We start from the raw sequence: 14,984 nt of genomic DNA, 5'->3' as shown, positions 1-14,984 counted from the left end.
CTGAGATCAGACCTGGTATAAAGATCTACATGTTGTACCTAAGATCTGGCCTAGTGTTTACCTCTGTACCTGTGATCATACTGATTAAGTCTATCATTTTTCGTTTTTTACAAATGACAATTTACTATCGTCCACAGACAGTTTTACCTTATCAATGAATAACCTTGACCTTTTGAAAGACTTCACCAAAGAATTCATGATCTGGATGAAAAATGTTTGGTTCATAAACACATGTGTGTATTTCTTGTTCACACCCACTGGTGAGTGAGGTAGTCTGTCAATATCCAATTCCGGGTTTGAATAATGAAATCACATGATGGTGTCGTAGGGAACACAACATGGAACGACAATAAGAGTGTTAAGATAAGAATAATACCCAGGACTCATTAGGGAAATATTATCTACATTTCTCAAACACCGGGTAACCATAAAAAGCTGGTAGATTCAATGAAGTGCTTTGATTTTGAATAACAGTAGAGTATTTATGAGAATGTGCCCACAATGTATTGCATTTTTTCTACTCCATGATTATGTTTTTAGCAGTGGATTTAAACTTACGTTGACAGGGTGAATGGAAGACCAGCATTGAATGCTACACAGCTGTGGAATGTCCTATGAAACTTCTGTTAAAATCCTAAAAACTTTTGTGGAAAACTCTGAAGCGTTTGTCAGAACATTTGTGAAACTTGTATAGAAAGCTCATTAAATTTATATAAAAACGGTAAAACTAATGCTGAAAACTCTCTGAAATTTCTATGGAGAACTGAAACTTTATTTGAAAGCTCTGTGAACATTTTGCGGAAAGCTCACTGAAATTTTGCACCTAAAAGTGTACTTCTGAAACATATCTTAAAAAAGCTCTTTGAAGCATTGATCTATCAGAAAAAATGTCTGTGAAACTTTTGTCGAAACCTCTTTGAATTTCTATTGACAGCAATCCCAAACTAGTTCTGTAGAAAGCTGTATGTGACTTCTGCCAAAGGTTCACTGAAATTTATTTTTATATTCCACCAAATATATTCTGTTATTAGGGCCAACATTTTGACATCAAAGTACAAGGTAATCAGATACTGTACATGTTTTGAGTTAGTTCTATATAACAATAAAAGTGTGCCTTAACACAGGTGTCGATTTGCAGGAGTTTAAAAACAACATTATTCAGTAAGTTCTGATGATCATTGATGTACCAACAAATAAACATTGTGTAAACTCAGAAGGACCGTTATATGTGAACACAACCACTACTTCCATTGATTTTCCATAAAGTCGATGTTCAGCAATAGCCTCGAGCAATACCAACAAATACCAAACAGGCAAGGAATCAATGTAGAACTGGGGAACGAAATTAATACGGTTTCAGTTAAAATAATTTTCAAATATTGAACCGTTTATAAACACAGTATAGCCCCTTTAACTATTGACCAGTGTATTTCTGTACAGATCAGCAAACGTACATTTTTGTCTGATAGTTAATGATTTTTGTCTTTTCAATGACGCCTGCTTTTAACAGAAATTAAAGAATGGAAACCTCGTTTTCTCCCACAGTCACTATGGGTTTCCACACTCTCAACTCATTGAACATATTAGCCTGCTACACAGATGGTCAACATTTTTGGTTACCAACCAGAGGGTAACATTCTGGAAGTGAAATCATTGGTGAATCTTTCAATTATGACATCACGTTACAATACTTTGTGTGGATATCTTCCATTATGATATCATATTTCGTGGGAATTGTTTCCCAAATTAGAAACGAGAACCATGTATTTCTAACAGAAACATATGTTTTCAGTATGATACAAAAGCTAATACTGGGTAAAAGGACCATAAACTGGTTAGGACTGGCTTTCATGTTTATATAACTCTCAATGTTTAATTTTCACAAGTTGTAAAAAGACACTCAGAAATCTTGAGTCGTTATACAATTTAACTAGAAAATGTCTGTAAGACATAAATGCCCCCGCTCATGGATGGGACGGGACGCGACGGGACGAGACACACTTACATGGCAACACTATGCCTATGGCGGGGGCATAAAAAGCAACTCACTCAAGTTCGATAAAATACATGACAACCAACCAAGTTAAGCCGTACTGATTGGGTTGCAGTTCTAATTAACTCATTTACCCCTAAAATCACATTTGAACCTTACCAAATCAATGGCTCGGTAAGTCCAGTGTGGATATGTAGGGGTGAATGAGTTAAGTAACAATTTACTACAAAGACACCTGCCTAAAGAGGACTCTTGCTCAAATTCAAAATGGACATAAATGACAAAAACGCTATAGACACCTATTGATGAACACTGGTCTAAACTTAACCCTTCACAAAAAAGGAAATCTCTCACGGTTTGAGCTCCAAAATATGGATGATACCTATCTAGTGAATGGCAATCAATTCATAATTATAATTGATATCAGTTTGTAATTGGAAGTAGTAAACCAATTGCTGATCGATAGCATAATCGGTTTAACACTTTGATTTCAATAATGAACTGATTATATTGTTTATGGAAATTTTAATTGATAATCATAATCGGAAAGGACAAACCGATCGTTTATAATCGATCATCAGCCCATCACTATACCTACCTTTAGGAGACATCTTAAACTTTAAAAGATTCACACGCCTTAATGTACAAGGTACTCAACCTCTCTCTTAAAAGGACACCTCGACATAATGAACTTAACTCATTCACCCCTGAAGTTTCATAATGAACAATTCCAACCTTTAAATTGGAAGAGTTCAAATGTGTATTCGGGGGAGAATGAGGAATAGTAAAGATTACATGTTATTGGAAGGAAACATCTTTAGACAAAGACCATATATAAATTGGCAAGTTAATAGTTTTACTAATGTTTTGCTAATCACGAACTAACATTGCACTGCAGTTACATGTTCCGCTGACCTAGCTACCACAATAAACTTCCTGTGTCTCTTTTGGTAACAATACAAAACATACGTCAATAATCAATATTTCTTTCATTTCAAACATGCCTGCTAATGAAGTGTACTTACCTTAACTATTGAATTTATCACAAAAGCTCAGATCAAATTTTCCCGTAACTAATCCAATTTTCTCATCAATTTTCGCGACACTCAATAACGATTGTCATAAATTGCACACCTATTATGTCAAGAACACAAAATCTCTTTACAAGAGTGCTGACATAGCCACGATTACTTCCCTACACATCTGTATTTTCCATTATCGATTGTATCTCATCCCATATATAGGTATATATATACATTCCAGTCCGATAGGAAATTTAAGTTAAATTACGGCCATATTTAGATAGAGACAGTTATAAACATGAGCGTATATTGCCTCTAGCCAGCAGTACAGTGGTATCTAGCCGAGCCATACTACTGGCTGTTTATGATAAACATACAGCCTTATTAAGTTATACCTATATACTTGTCACTGTCTTTATGTGTAAATATCCTTGTCTACCTGAGCGAAACAATTACAGTCCAAATGAAAAACAGGAAATTCCTGCTCAATTTTCGAAGGGTCAGGTTTCAGTCGATGAGTTTATTTGAAATTCATCCCTGTATACCTGACGTTGTGTGTCACCTGCGATGTGGCTCGATATTTACCTGGTCCAGGAGACTGCATGAGGGGTTGTGGAGACGGACGGAAATGTTTCACGCCTGTCTGACTTCACATTGCTATACATTCAAATTCTCCTTTGAGTCAAAGTGAAAATATTAGAGGTTTAACACATTCACTTTCATGACATGGACGGCATATAGTCTACACAGCAACCTGGAGACTGCCATCACTTAATGGTGTAGGTATCCATGGCTATATATTTACATACATACATATCATTCTGTTACTATGTAGCCAAATTTGTCGTTGGTAATACCCTGTTGAGAAGAAAACTTGTTAGTGGCAAAGGTGCCCTAGGTATTCTACACCTTAACCCAAGATTTCCATATTTTTGTTATGGCTCTTTATCCGACATATTTTTACCCCTTCATAGATCCAGATATTGGTAGGAGTTTTTTTCCAAATTGGAAAATCAGATGTCTTTTATGTGGCTTCTGTTCCTTAAGTCCCATAACCAAGAATACACTACTACCCATGCACTTTCAGCTTATCTGCGCCCCCACCCCTCCCACCAACCCAAAACAATGATAATAAAATAAAAGATCATTGAAAGGCAAAGGGGGGGGGGGGGGGGTAATTTCTCTAAAGAATTCAGTTGCATTTGTAATATGCTAAAGAAAAGCTTTAAAAAAAAAACACACAAAATAACAATAATTAAGTTCTTTATCAAGGCTTTCGATGAAGACTTGTAAAACAAGTAGAGATCCAAAATGTATTCCTTTCCTATAAAGTTTGCCACAACTGAATTATTTAGTACTGACCAAACCATGATCAGACTTAACATGATAAAGTAAAGTCTTGACTAACCAACGGTGGTCGACCTACATTCCTTGTAAAAGAAATCTGGCCGGATTAAAAACAGCTACTGGCAGGTATATCTTTTCATTCATTGTCCGAAAAATAACTCCCCTCTGGTCAGGCGGAACATTCAATGGAATTCACTGTTTTGTGTTTTCATTCTATGTTGACCAACACTAGCTATTTACCATGTAGGCTTAATCATGTGTTAATTTTAAAACAGCTGAAGGGATACTGATACTATTATTGAAAGCTGAAAAAATCCTTATTTCATACATTAACTGACATCTGAAGAGACCACAGATAACTTGATTGACAGCTGAAGAGATCCCCATTTGGTACCGTATACATATTTATGTATCGTAAAATAAGCCCATGGTCCAGCACATAAGTAGAGGGAAGGGGGGACTTAATACTGAACAATGAAATAACATTTGTTGGTGTTTCTACGGACATGCTATATATGTGGATGCATGGGCTTATTACCAGGCATGGGCTTATTGCTGGACAAATTCGGTAGTTTTAATGAGAGTATAGTATAGAGTAATTGTTTTGTACTTTTATCGACAGTTGAAGAAATCATTGATAGTTTTATTGACAGCTGCATCAAGGTAACACTTGTAGTATTTAACTCATTCACCCCTAAAGACAGATTTGAACTCTTCCAATTCATAGGTTGGACTAGTTCATTATGAAATTTCAGAGGTGAATGAGTTAAATGACATCACTGTTAGTTGTGAGATTCTTCCGAAAAATTACCATTTGAAAATAATATATGAAAACTGCCATTTAAAGAAAAAATGAAAATTGAACTATCTGACTTACTGAAAATTATGTCAAAATGAAAGAGTGATACGCCATACAAGTTGGGTATATATTGTTTTATACATATGCAAGCTCAGAGGCAATAACATGATACAAACATGGACATGAAATAGATTTGTAGACAGAGCCACGTTTTATCATACAGATTTGCCTACAGGATTTATAAGTAAAAGCTACACAAGATAATATGTCCTTATCGTAATGAGATCAGATACATTTTACATTAAGTCTTGTTAGCTCAACAATTCCTAAGATAAAAAGCTCACATATGTTTCAAAATGTACAACTGACTTCGTTTTTTCATCATTTTGAATTTTGAAATTCAACATTCGAAAATATTGGTTAAAAACGTTTATCGGAAATTGTCGTTAAGATCATCGAACTTTGAAACATAGGACTTGGATGAACCAAACAACCCTCATGGACCTTGTAGTATTTAAGCTGCAGATTGTCAGGCATCAGCGTGAAGTGTTAGAGGGCCACACCCTACAGCATGATGCATAACAGTCACTTTGTCAACAACTTTTTATAAAAATGTCCAAAAATCACAGTTATACATTAAAATTAATACACATATATATACCAGTGTCACCAAAAGATGGGTGGGCTTGACATGTTTAAGTTTGTCGGCACAAAAAAATAGAATTTGGTCACATTTACTCAATATTATTTTTACAAATTATATTATGTATACAAATGAATAGGAATAGTGGAAAGATATATTTTGCATGCTAGAGTTATGGTAATGGTTACAGAAATGAAATGAATTTGTTCACATCTATTCAACATTTTGTTAAAATTTTGCAATCATACATTGTACACCATTACTTGCAGCAAAGCATTAAGATTTCCAGAAACAATACAAAGCTTTCATACAATGACACCTTAATTAGATTGTTTTATGATCCCGCATACCATTAGAGTTAATACCATGAATACTAGTTAACTCCACACATGTACACATGTATTTAGATACATGTATTTAGTATACAGCAAACTTCTATTATCTAGCTAATTTTGGAACACGTTAAAGGGACACTAAATTAATTGACAGATTTTTATCATAACGTAATGACGTAATGTAATAGAATAGTTACATGTATACACATTTAGAAAATGGCACAGTACACATGCCACGATCACTAAAGCTGGTAGATGCCACTTGAGAACAAACTGGCTTATTGAATATTCCTCTTCAAATAAACAGTCTACTGAAGACCAAGCTATGAAGAGGTGAAAAGCTTACACATGATGCCACTGTTTTTCTTTTATTATCGTACTTATACATGAAGACTTTTGTTCAATTACTCTTTTATAGAATGTTTTTAGACTTCAGAAGAAGTAGCTATTTCAGTGAAATCATTAGCATGGACTATCTCAGGGTGTCATTTCTGATGTGTGGCAATGATCAAGGCCAACATTTATTACATTTCTTATGACTGGTTGTTCATATTACCTGAAGACAACTGTAAAATCAAAACAACTTAAGTGAAAGCTTCTCTGATTGACTACAGATCCAACTGCTCTTCTTTTATTTATTTAAATATAACACTAAAGACATTAGACAATCAATACTTTCACAAAGGTCTCCACTGATTAAACAATTATCTATGCATTTATATTAAGTTCCTGCTTAAAGGCCTGCAAGACACAAGTTGCCACAACACCAGGAAGCAACCCTGCACCTTCAAACAGCACAGCTGTCCAATCCTCTGAACCTCACAGCCGCCCAAGGCTGGCATGACCATGAATTTTAGGGAAAGAGCAGAAGCAGTGGGTTGTACATTATAAGAACAGTGTGGGTTGTACCATGAACACATTGTGGATTGTATCATGAACACATGTTGGGTTGTACCATAAACACATTGTGGGTTGTATCATGAACACATTGTGGGTTGTACCATGAACACATTGTGGGTTGTATCATGAACACATTGTGGGTTGTACCATGAACATATTGTGGGTTGTACCATATAAGAACATTGTGGGTTGTACCATGAACACATTGTGGATTGTATCATGAACACATTGTGGGTTGTACCATAAACACATTGTGGGTTGTACCATATAAGAACATTTTGGGTTGTACCATATAAGAATAGTGTGGGTTGTACAATGAACACATTTTGGGTTGTACCATGAACACATTGTGGTTTGTTCCATGACCATATTGTGGGTTGTACCATGAACACATTGTGGATTGTATCATGAACACATTGTGGGTTGTACTAATAACACATTGTGGATTAAATGTACAATGAACACATTGTGGATTGTACCACAAACACATGGTGAGTTGTACCATATAAGAACAGTGTGGGTTGCACCATGAAAAACATGGTGGATTGTACTAATAACACATTGAGGATTAAACGTACCATGAACACATTGTGGATTGTACCACGAACACATTGTGGGTTGTACCATGAGCACATTGTGGGGTACTATACCATGGATTAGAATTAAATGAACGTACACATGTGGTACATTGTAGGAGGTATACAGACTCTATCAACAACTGACTCCGCCTTCCATCAGCGTCTTTGATCATAAACTTCCTCTCACTGATGTTAGAGTATCAAATTACAAATAATAAATACACTAGTGAAAAAGGCATCCGATAAAGACTGGTATGATGTTACGAAGTGGAGAGGTGACAAACAACCTCCTGACAGTTTCTTACCTGAGTAATTCCTATACATCTTCCAGAAAAACCTAAATAACAGCTGTCTGTACAGTAACCTTCAATTTTGAATGCCAGTGTAAAACATTATAATGCTGGAAAGATTTATTGTGCATTAAAACTTCTAATGTACAAAAAAACATGTGGAGAATATGAAAAAAAAACAATTAGTGCATTCATTTCCTCAAATCTTGTCAGACTTAAAAAAAATATATAGACATATGTAAGTTAAACAAGAAGTTTATTTCAAGATGACTGGATGGTCACAGTTGAAAGTTTAAATTTGATACAAGTCAATGAAGATTTCATTTATGTCTCTTCATACAAACAAGTGCTTCAGATTTTAGAACTAATATTTTTACCTGTAAATAGACATATAAAGTTATACACCTGTGTTTCATAGGTATAATCTTACCTGTTAATTAGGTAATTGTATGGCCAAGGTACTATGCACAGGTGTATACCATCCCGATACCTGAAGGCGTTTCCCCTTCAATATGCTGATCCGAGGCTTTAGAAGCCGTGTTCGAGTTTCATACCCGTTAATAATCCTAGGGTCCGAAATCTCACCTGAACAGGTACACACACTCCAATCAAACACACCTATCTATCCAGGTACTTCACCCGCGCACACACCTATAGCTATCTGTCTGATTATCCAAGCACCTTGTTGTGTGATTCACAGGTAGAAATGGTCCAAAGTCAGAGTACGAATGATCAGTGAGGACAACAAAAGCATGGGGCACATAAACAGCTTGCTTTATGTGTGCTATTTAGCCAGTGCTTGTTAGTCGGTCACGGTCGGAAGAGTCTATTATCCAAACTCACTTCCATTCACTTTGACAAAGTGCTAGGTCCTGGGTTAGGTTTGTTTGAAAATCTTCAGATATGTATACCTATGTATATACCTGTATGATGTAGATGTGTAGATGTGTGCTTACCTTCGGATAAGTAATGCCTGTATATCAGGCTATAGGCCGCTAATGATAGAACATTGATTTTATAATCCATGTCTGGAAATCCTAAGATTATCACATACTGACTTTGTCTGCAAGCATTACCATTCTAAGTTGCCTGTAAATAATACTTACATAAGTCAACTAAGATGAAAATTCACTCTTACTTTCAGAGTGTGATTTCTATTAAGGTGGGAAAACACCTGTATATATTTGATTTACCTGTATTTCTTCATTCAGGTACTCACCTGAATTATTTAATCACAAATAGTTCTCACCTGAGCATGAACAGTACATTATACCTGTCTTTACATACACAAGTAATGCCTAATTATGTCATTATCAGAGTAATTGCCATGGTGACCTATATATAAATCAGAATCAAAACAATATCGTTAGTATCACAGACATGTAAAAAGGTATTAATCTGTCAAATGTTGGGTAATTAGCAGGTAAATGTTGCTACCTGCAGACAGATCACTTCATTGTATTTTAAGCAAAATTGACATGTGACACTTTAATAAAATAATTTGTATTGTATTGTGTGTTGTATTAAAAGGTGCTAAAATTAGGCACAGAACAGGTATTAACTTTATCCGAAAAAATCCTGGGAAATCCCACCTAATTCAAGCGTCTACTTTTATAAATACTTATGTATGTTTTTATATATTTGTTGTCAAACATATAAATGAAGTCACCCTAGGGCTATAATGACATCCATCGATCATCACAAATAGAGTCTATTATATACTTCAGGACAAGGCATGCTAGCTCAATACTTGCATAAAACCCCAAGGGAAATGAGGAAATCCATTGAAACTGATCTATAGAATAATATCACATGGAATGTACATTATTTTGTATTCAGAAATGACCATACAGGTACAACAAAAGCATAGACAGGTGAAATCACATGACCTAGATCCTTTTTTTTATCGTTGGTACTCAGATTTTGGCTCAAGTGTCGTGTCTTTATTTTACAAGTCAAAATTAATCACTATTAAATCTCAATTTTCTATATGTTATACTCCACAGAAACAAAAATGGCTTTAACTCAAAACATCCCTGAAGTCACATTTGAACTCTTCCAATTCAGAGGCTGGAACAGTCTGTAATGAAATTTCAGGGGTGAATGAGTTAATGACAATAGGATGCTAAAATCTATGAAGTGTTAGTTTCATATTGTTTAGATATTGTTGGTGTGTATAAGCCTGATGTTGGTAATAGATTGCTAATTACGGAATATGACTCATTTTAAAGGTACATAATACACACCTGAATAATTCATCAAAATATCATTCAAGCATAAAAACACTTATCAATAGCTATATTAGCTAGGACTTAGTAAAATCGATAAAGGTGTGTACATCATAACAATTAAAAAAATGTTAAAACATCCATTATAATTGCTCAAGAGTATCAAGTAATTAACTTCACTGTAGAGTTACTTTACAACTTCCGACAATTCGCTTTCATTCAAAAATGATTGATAGGACATTTACTGTGAATGTTAAAATCAAAGGAAAGTGACATTTATAAAGTTCACTGTTCATTTTCTTATAACAATTTTTGATCTTGTAATCGATAGAAAAAAAAGTTTGATATTCTGTCACTATACATTTACACACCATAGCTGTTGTAGTTTCTATTCATTATAAGCCTCTTAAGGTTGGAATAGTTCATTCTGACACTTCAGGGGTGAATGAGTTAATTAGAATTACATGTAATCTACATTTTACTTTTATTGAGAGACAGAAAAGAAAAAGTATTCAGTGTCAGAAAGGAAAGGTAAAGCAGAGAGGAAAGCTAGGGCACAGGTTTAGAGAAAGTAAATAGGATCAGCACAATGATGCGAAGTCAGTACTTATAGGTCGATTCTGTCAAGTATGATGCAATAGCAATAACTCAGCTAAGGAAGTGTTGTCAGATAACTGTCTAACTCGGTAACTGAGTTTGAATTTTAGAGACCTATGGACATGCTTAACCCTTTCACCCCTATGTTAATTTGGTAGACTCTACAATGCATTGATCTGGATGAGTCCATTATGGTCTACGGTGTCGGTGTGGTTAAAGGGTTAAGGATCCCTGTCCCACTGCACTGTGTTTTTACTTGTAGGCGGTAACCTCGCCTTAGCTTCTGTTTGGATATACATGCATGTAACTGTAGTACAGTTGGCCAATTAACTCATTAACCCCTGAAGACACACCTGAACTCTTCCAATTCAAAAGTTGGAATAGTTCATTATGAAACTTCAAGTGTGAATGAGTTAAGACACTTTCGTTTACACTCAGAACACTTTTGTTGATTATGTTTTGTATTATTTAATCTTTTTATTGTTTCCTATAAAAGCCTTCCAGGGTATTGTTTTCTTTTCAGAAATGTTTTATCAAAGCTTTAGTCTAATTGGATATAACAGTTTCCAATATTTATCTACAGCCAAAAACTTTCAAGGTCATTACCTTTCTAAAAAAAATCTTTGAAATTCTTTTATAATTCTACCTCATTTTATATATTGCAAAACTCAATCAAGCTGGATATATGTCAGATTTTTTTTGCTGGGCAAATGGTGATTATATATATTTTGTTTTTCAATAAATTTTTGTTACAGAATTTATTTCATTTTATTTTTCTTAAATATTTTTATAGAAAATCCTTAAAAGAGATGTTGGAGAAATATTGCAGTCTTTGTTTGACATACAATTTGTGACTCTATAACTAGGGGTTTGTTTGACAGACAATTTGTGACTCTATAACTAGGGGTTTGTCTGAGTATGATAACTAATATACATTTTGCACAATCAAGATGTCCAAACTAAGTTACCAATTCCACATTTGTTTCTGGTCTTATATATTTCAGTGGGTGAAGCTAATTAAATGCTGGGCAATTTTTTCAAGGATAAGTGCTTATTCTACCTGAGAGTCAATGAACACAGACCTTAAGACTGTCTGAATTTACGGTATATATTTCAAGTGTCGCATCAACAACTTACTATCTCACCCCTATCATCTGTCTACCTGTATCGTCCTCTGGATCATCCAGTGCGATTTCTTAGTTGCTTTACGTTAGCCAGTCAGATCATGCGTTACTTATTCCTGATTGGTAAAGAAAGGGTCAGAGTCCTATTATGGGCTGCGCATGCTATGGCGCTGATCTGGGAGTGTCAGACGGATGCGAACCATTATCAAACTTCTTTAAAAATCTGTTTGTTTCTACAATGCAGAATTCTTTTGGATGAAGAAAATTGTATATAACAAATGGCAATATACCTACAATTCAGGGGGATTTACATCTATGAAGTGTCTCAATCACACAGACATGGATTTAAATGGGTTGTTCAATCTTCCAATATGTGTCAAAGATAAGAAATTTGTCGAGAGTCAATAAGTCAAATGTATGTGTCATGGTATATGTGCATAAGGATACATCATCAATACCATGACCCTGACCTTGTGAATTTGCAATGTTTCGACTTTATATGTAGCGTAACTGGACTGGATTGATTGTCAATGATCAATTTGGAGTGATTGTCTAGAGTTTTGTGGTCCTGGGTTCGAATCCTGCTCTGGCTGTGCATTTTTCATCTCCAGTTACAATTGTGCCTGTGACCAACCCTTATTTCAAGTATTTTGTGTATGCTGTGCAAGCGGAATATAAAAACTTGATCAGTTGAAAATAATGTTGTTTTTGGAGCAAACTAGAAAAAGGAGGGAGGAATGTTGTGGAAATGGACTAGTAGATCAACCATTAGTGACCTAGGATAGTTCAATTAATTAGAGCACCTGTCTAAGAGTTTCAAGGTCCTTGGTTCAAATGCTGGTCTGGCAGCACTTTTCCCCCATCCTGTTACGTCTCAATATATATCAGAAGGTCATTTAACTCATTCCCCCCTGAAGACACATTTGAACTCATCCAATTCAATGGTTGGAATAATTCAATATGAAATTTCAGGGGTTAATGAGTCAATGGATAGGGAAGATATATAACAGTAACAGTTTGTACATGTACTTAAGATACAGATTCCTATGTGCACCTGTAGTGTACAAGTGTGTATGACCTGAAATTTCATAGCAATTTTCAATATACACAATACTCTGTCTGAACTCAGGTCACCTCTTGAGATCACTGGGAAAGGTACAAGTCCAATCTTGAAATGAACAAGTCTAGCTACTTTCAAGACCCCCTAAGCGCAGATGTCCTTAATGTTGGTTTGGGAAAAATAATCCACATTGTACAGTGTCTGGGTTAGACAGAGTATACCGTAGTCTATAATTCAACATAAATTAGTGATAAAACATTTCGCGTTTTGAAAATTCCGTGGTAGTTGTTAGCAGTAAAGGCTGGTCAAAAGAGGCTTCAACCCCACAGAGTAACTGGGTGCTTATAAAGTTCGACTCTCTGCACAGCACATCTATGTAACTAATCATAGTTACCTGACCTGTTAGGGTCATCTTAAAGGTCAAATATAGACCATATATGACATAGCTGTGGTGCTCTGGTCTCCGACACACAGGTAATTCAAAGTGCAATTTAAAAAGGACAAGCCGAAGGTGATTCAAAAATTTCATTTGGCAATTAAGGCATATTAAATTATAAGAATTTTTCCGCTTTTTATTTTCTAATTTGGATTAAAATCATTTATCTTGGAAACACAAAACTCATTTTTCTGGTTCATACATTTATAAAGACTGGCCCCCGTCTCTAGAATATTGAATCATAAAGAAAAAAAAAATACTTAAAAAATTTTGATCACTTGCATGGATGTCTGATCCTAAGTTCTAAACTAGGGGGAGATAAGCTAGTAGCCAGTCTAAACATATATAAATATTCAGTATTCCTGTTTTATTTACTTGACATTAAAGTCATTTGGATATCAAACAATAGTTCCTGGACAATTCATACAGTTTTGCTGCATGCATCATATAATTTGTTGGAGAGAGTTACACTGTTTCCCGTTTCCATAAATTACTTACATTTGAATAAGTTTTCTGAAATTACATGACCACATGTACAATTAACTTAAGGTTAGACTTTATGCATGTTTCTTCAGAAAAGAAGCAGCTTAGATAGCCAATGTTCACTCTTGCTGAAGGGATGCAATTCTTATAATGGATTTCTCCCCATTATGCTGATACATCTCTGTACAGCTGGGTAGACAAGAGCAATGCAGACAAGTATATTGCTCAAGTTAAATTGAAGTCACAAAAAAGTATATAATTCAGCAGCAAACCGAGGATTTTAACAGTATCCTGTCTGTACAAATTATTTCTTGTTGCCTTCATTTTCTATAAAAATAAACACAACTGTATATTTATAAATATTGTGGTCAATAATCTGAAGTCACAGATATCTGTAGACACCAGACTGTCCAGTAGTGGTCAGTGTTGTTCCCCTAAACTATAGTGACAGATTGACACCAGACTGCCCAGTAGTCGTCAGTGTTGTTCCCCTAAAATATAGTGACAGAGTGACACCAGACTGACCGATGGCCCACTCAGGTCATCATTAAAGCCTGCTTTTATGACCACTGATGTACTTTAGACTTGATGACCACATCATAGATATCTATTTATATGTATACTGCATGGTCATCATCAAATGACGGAAACATAATAGGATATAGATTGACCTGAGTTAAGACAAGACATCAGTTTAATCACAGTTTTACGACAGAGATTATGACGAATTGAGATAAATCCATACATCATATCTAATGAAATATTTTTATATATTTTTTTCAAAGATAACAGCACCCATGCATGGTACCTGTAGCGGTCAAACAGATAACTGGTACTTAAATTAGGTACACATGCACTGTCCTCTTAAAGTGGAACAAAAGGAAAATTCCTGTAATTAACAGAGTGAGTAGCGGGCTAGATTTACACAACTGCAACATAATTTTCAAGAATATTTTTTGCTCTATCTAAAATTTCACCTCAAGGAAAACATTTTGTTCAAGAACAAATTTTGAATTTATTTTCTTTTATTCTCTCAGAGATCATGTACATGTTTCAATAACATGATTCCGGAGTATGCATGGTCATCTTGATTGGACATCTGAAATGACCTCTGGACTGACCGCTATCAGCTCAGAAGTGACCAATACC

General features: G+C 35.1%; 1 protein-coding gene across 10 annotated transcripts in view; it reads right to left on the bottom strand.

Annotated features, from left to right (window-relative positions):
• LOC110463716 (titin-like) overlaps positions 1–14,984 on the bottom strand; it is a 116,583-nt gene that overhangs the window by 77,388 nt on the left and 24,211 nt on the right. For 3 of the 10 annotated variants that reach the window (XM_021518520.1, XM_021518532.1, XM_021518533.1), the window contains exon 1: positions 3,601–3,695. The exons of 5 other annotated variants lie outside the window; for them this stretch is intronic. In XM_021518520.1, coding sequence (XP_021374195.1) covers positions 3,601–3,680 — 80 coding nt within the window. In that variant the 5' untranslated portion in view covers positions 3,681–3,695. Of the gene's footprint in view, positions 1–3,018; positions 3,331–3,600; positions 3,696–8,337; positions 9,064–14,984 lie in introns of those variants that run through there. 2 more of the 10 variants (XM_021518523.1, XM_021518528.1) reach the window with 2 other exon arrangements.

This window comes from Mizuhopecten yessoensis, unplaced genomic scaffold (assembly GCF_002113885.1).
Source record: "Mizuhopecten yessoensis strain PY_sf001 unplaced genomic scaffold, ASM211388v2 scaffold10921, whole genome shotgun sequence".
NCBI lineage: Eukaryota > Metazoa > Mollusca > Bivalvia > Pectinida > Pectinidae > Mizuhopecten > Mizuhopecten yessoensis.
This window is presented reverse-complemented; position numbering and strand designations above follow the sequence as displayed.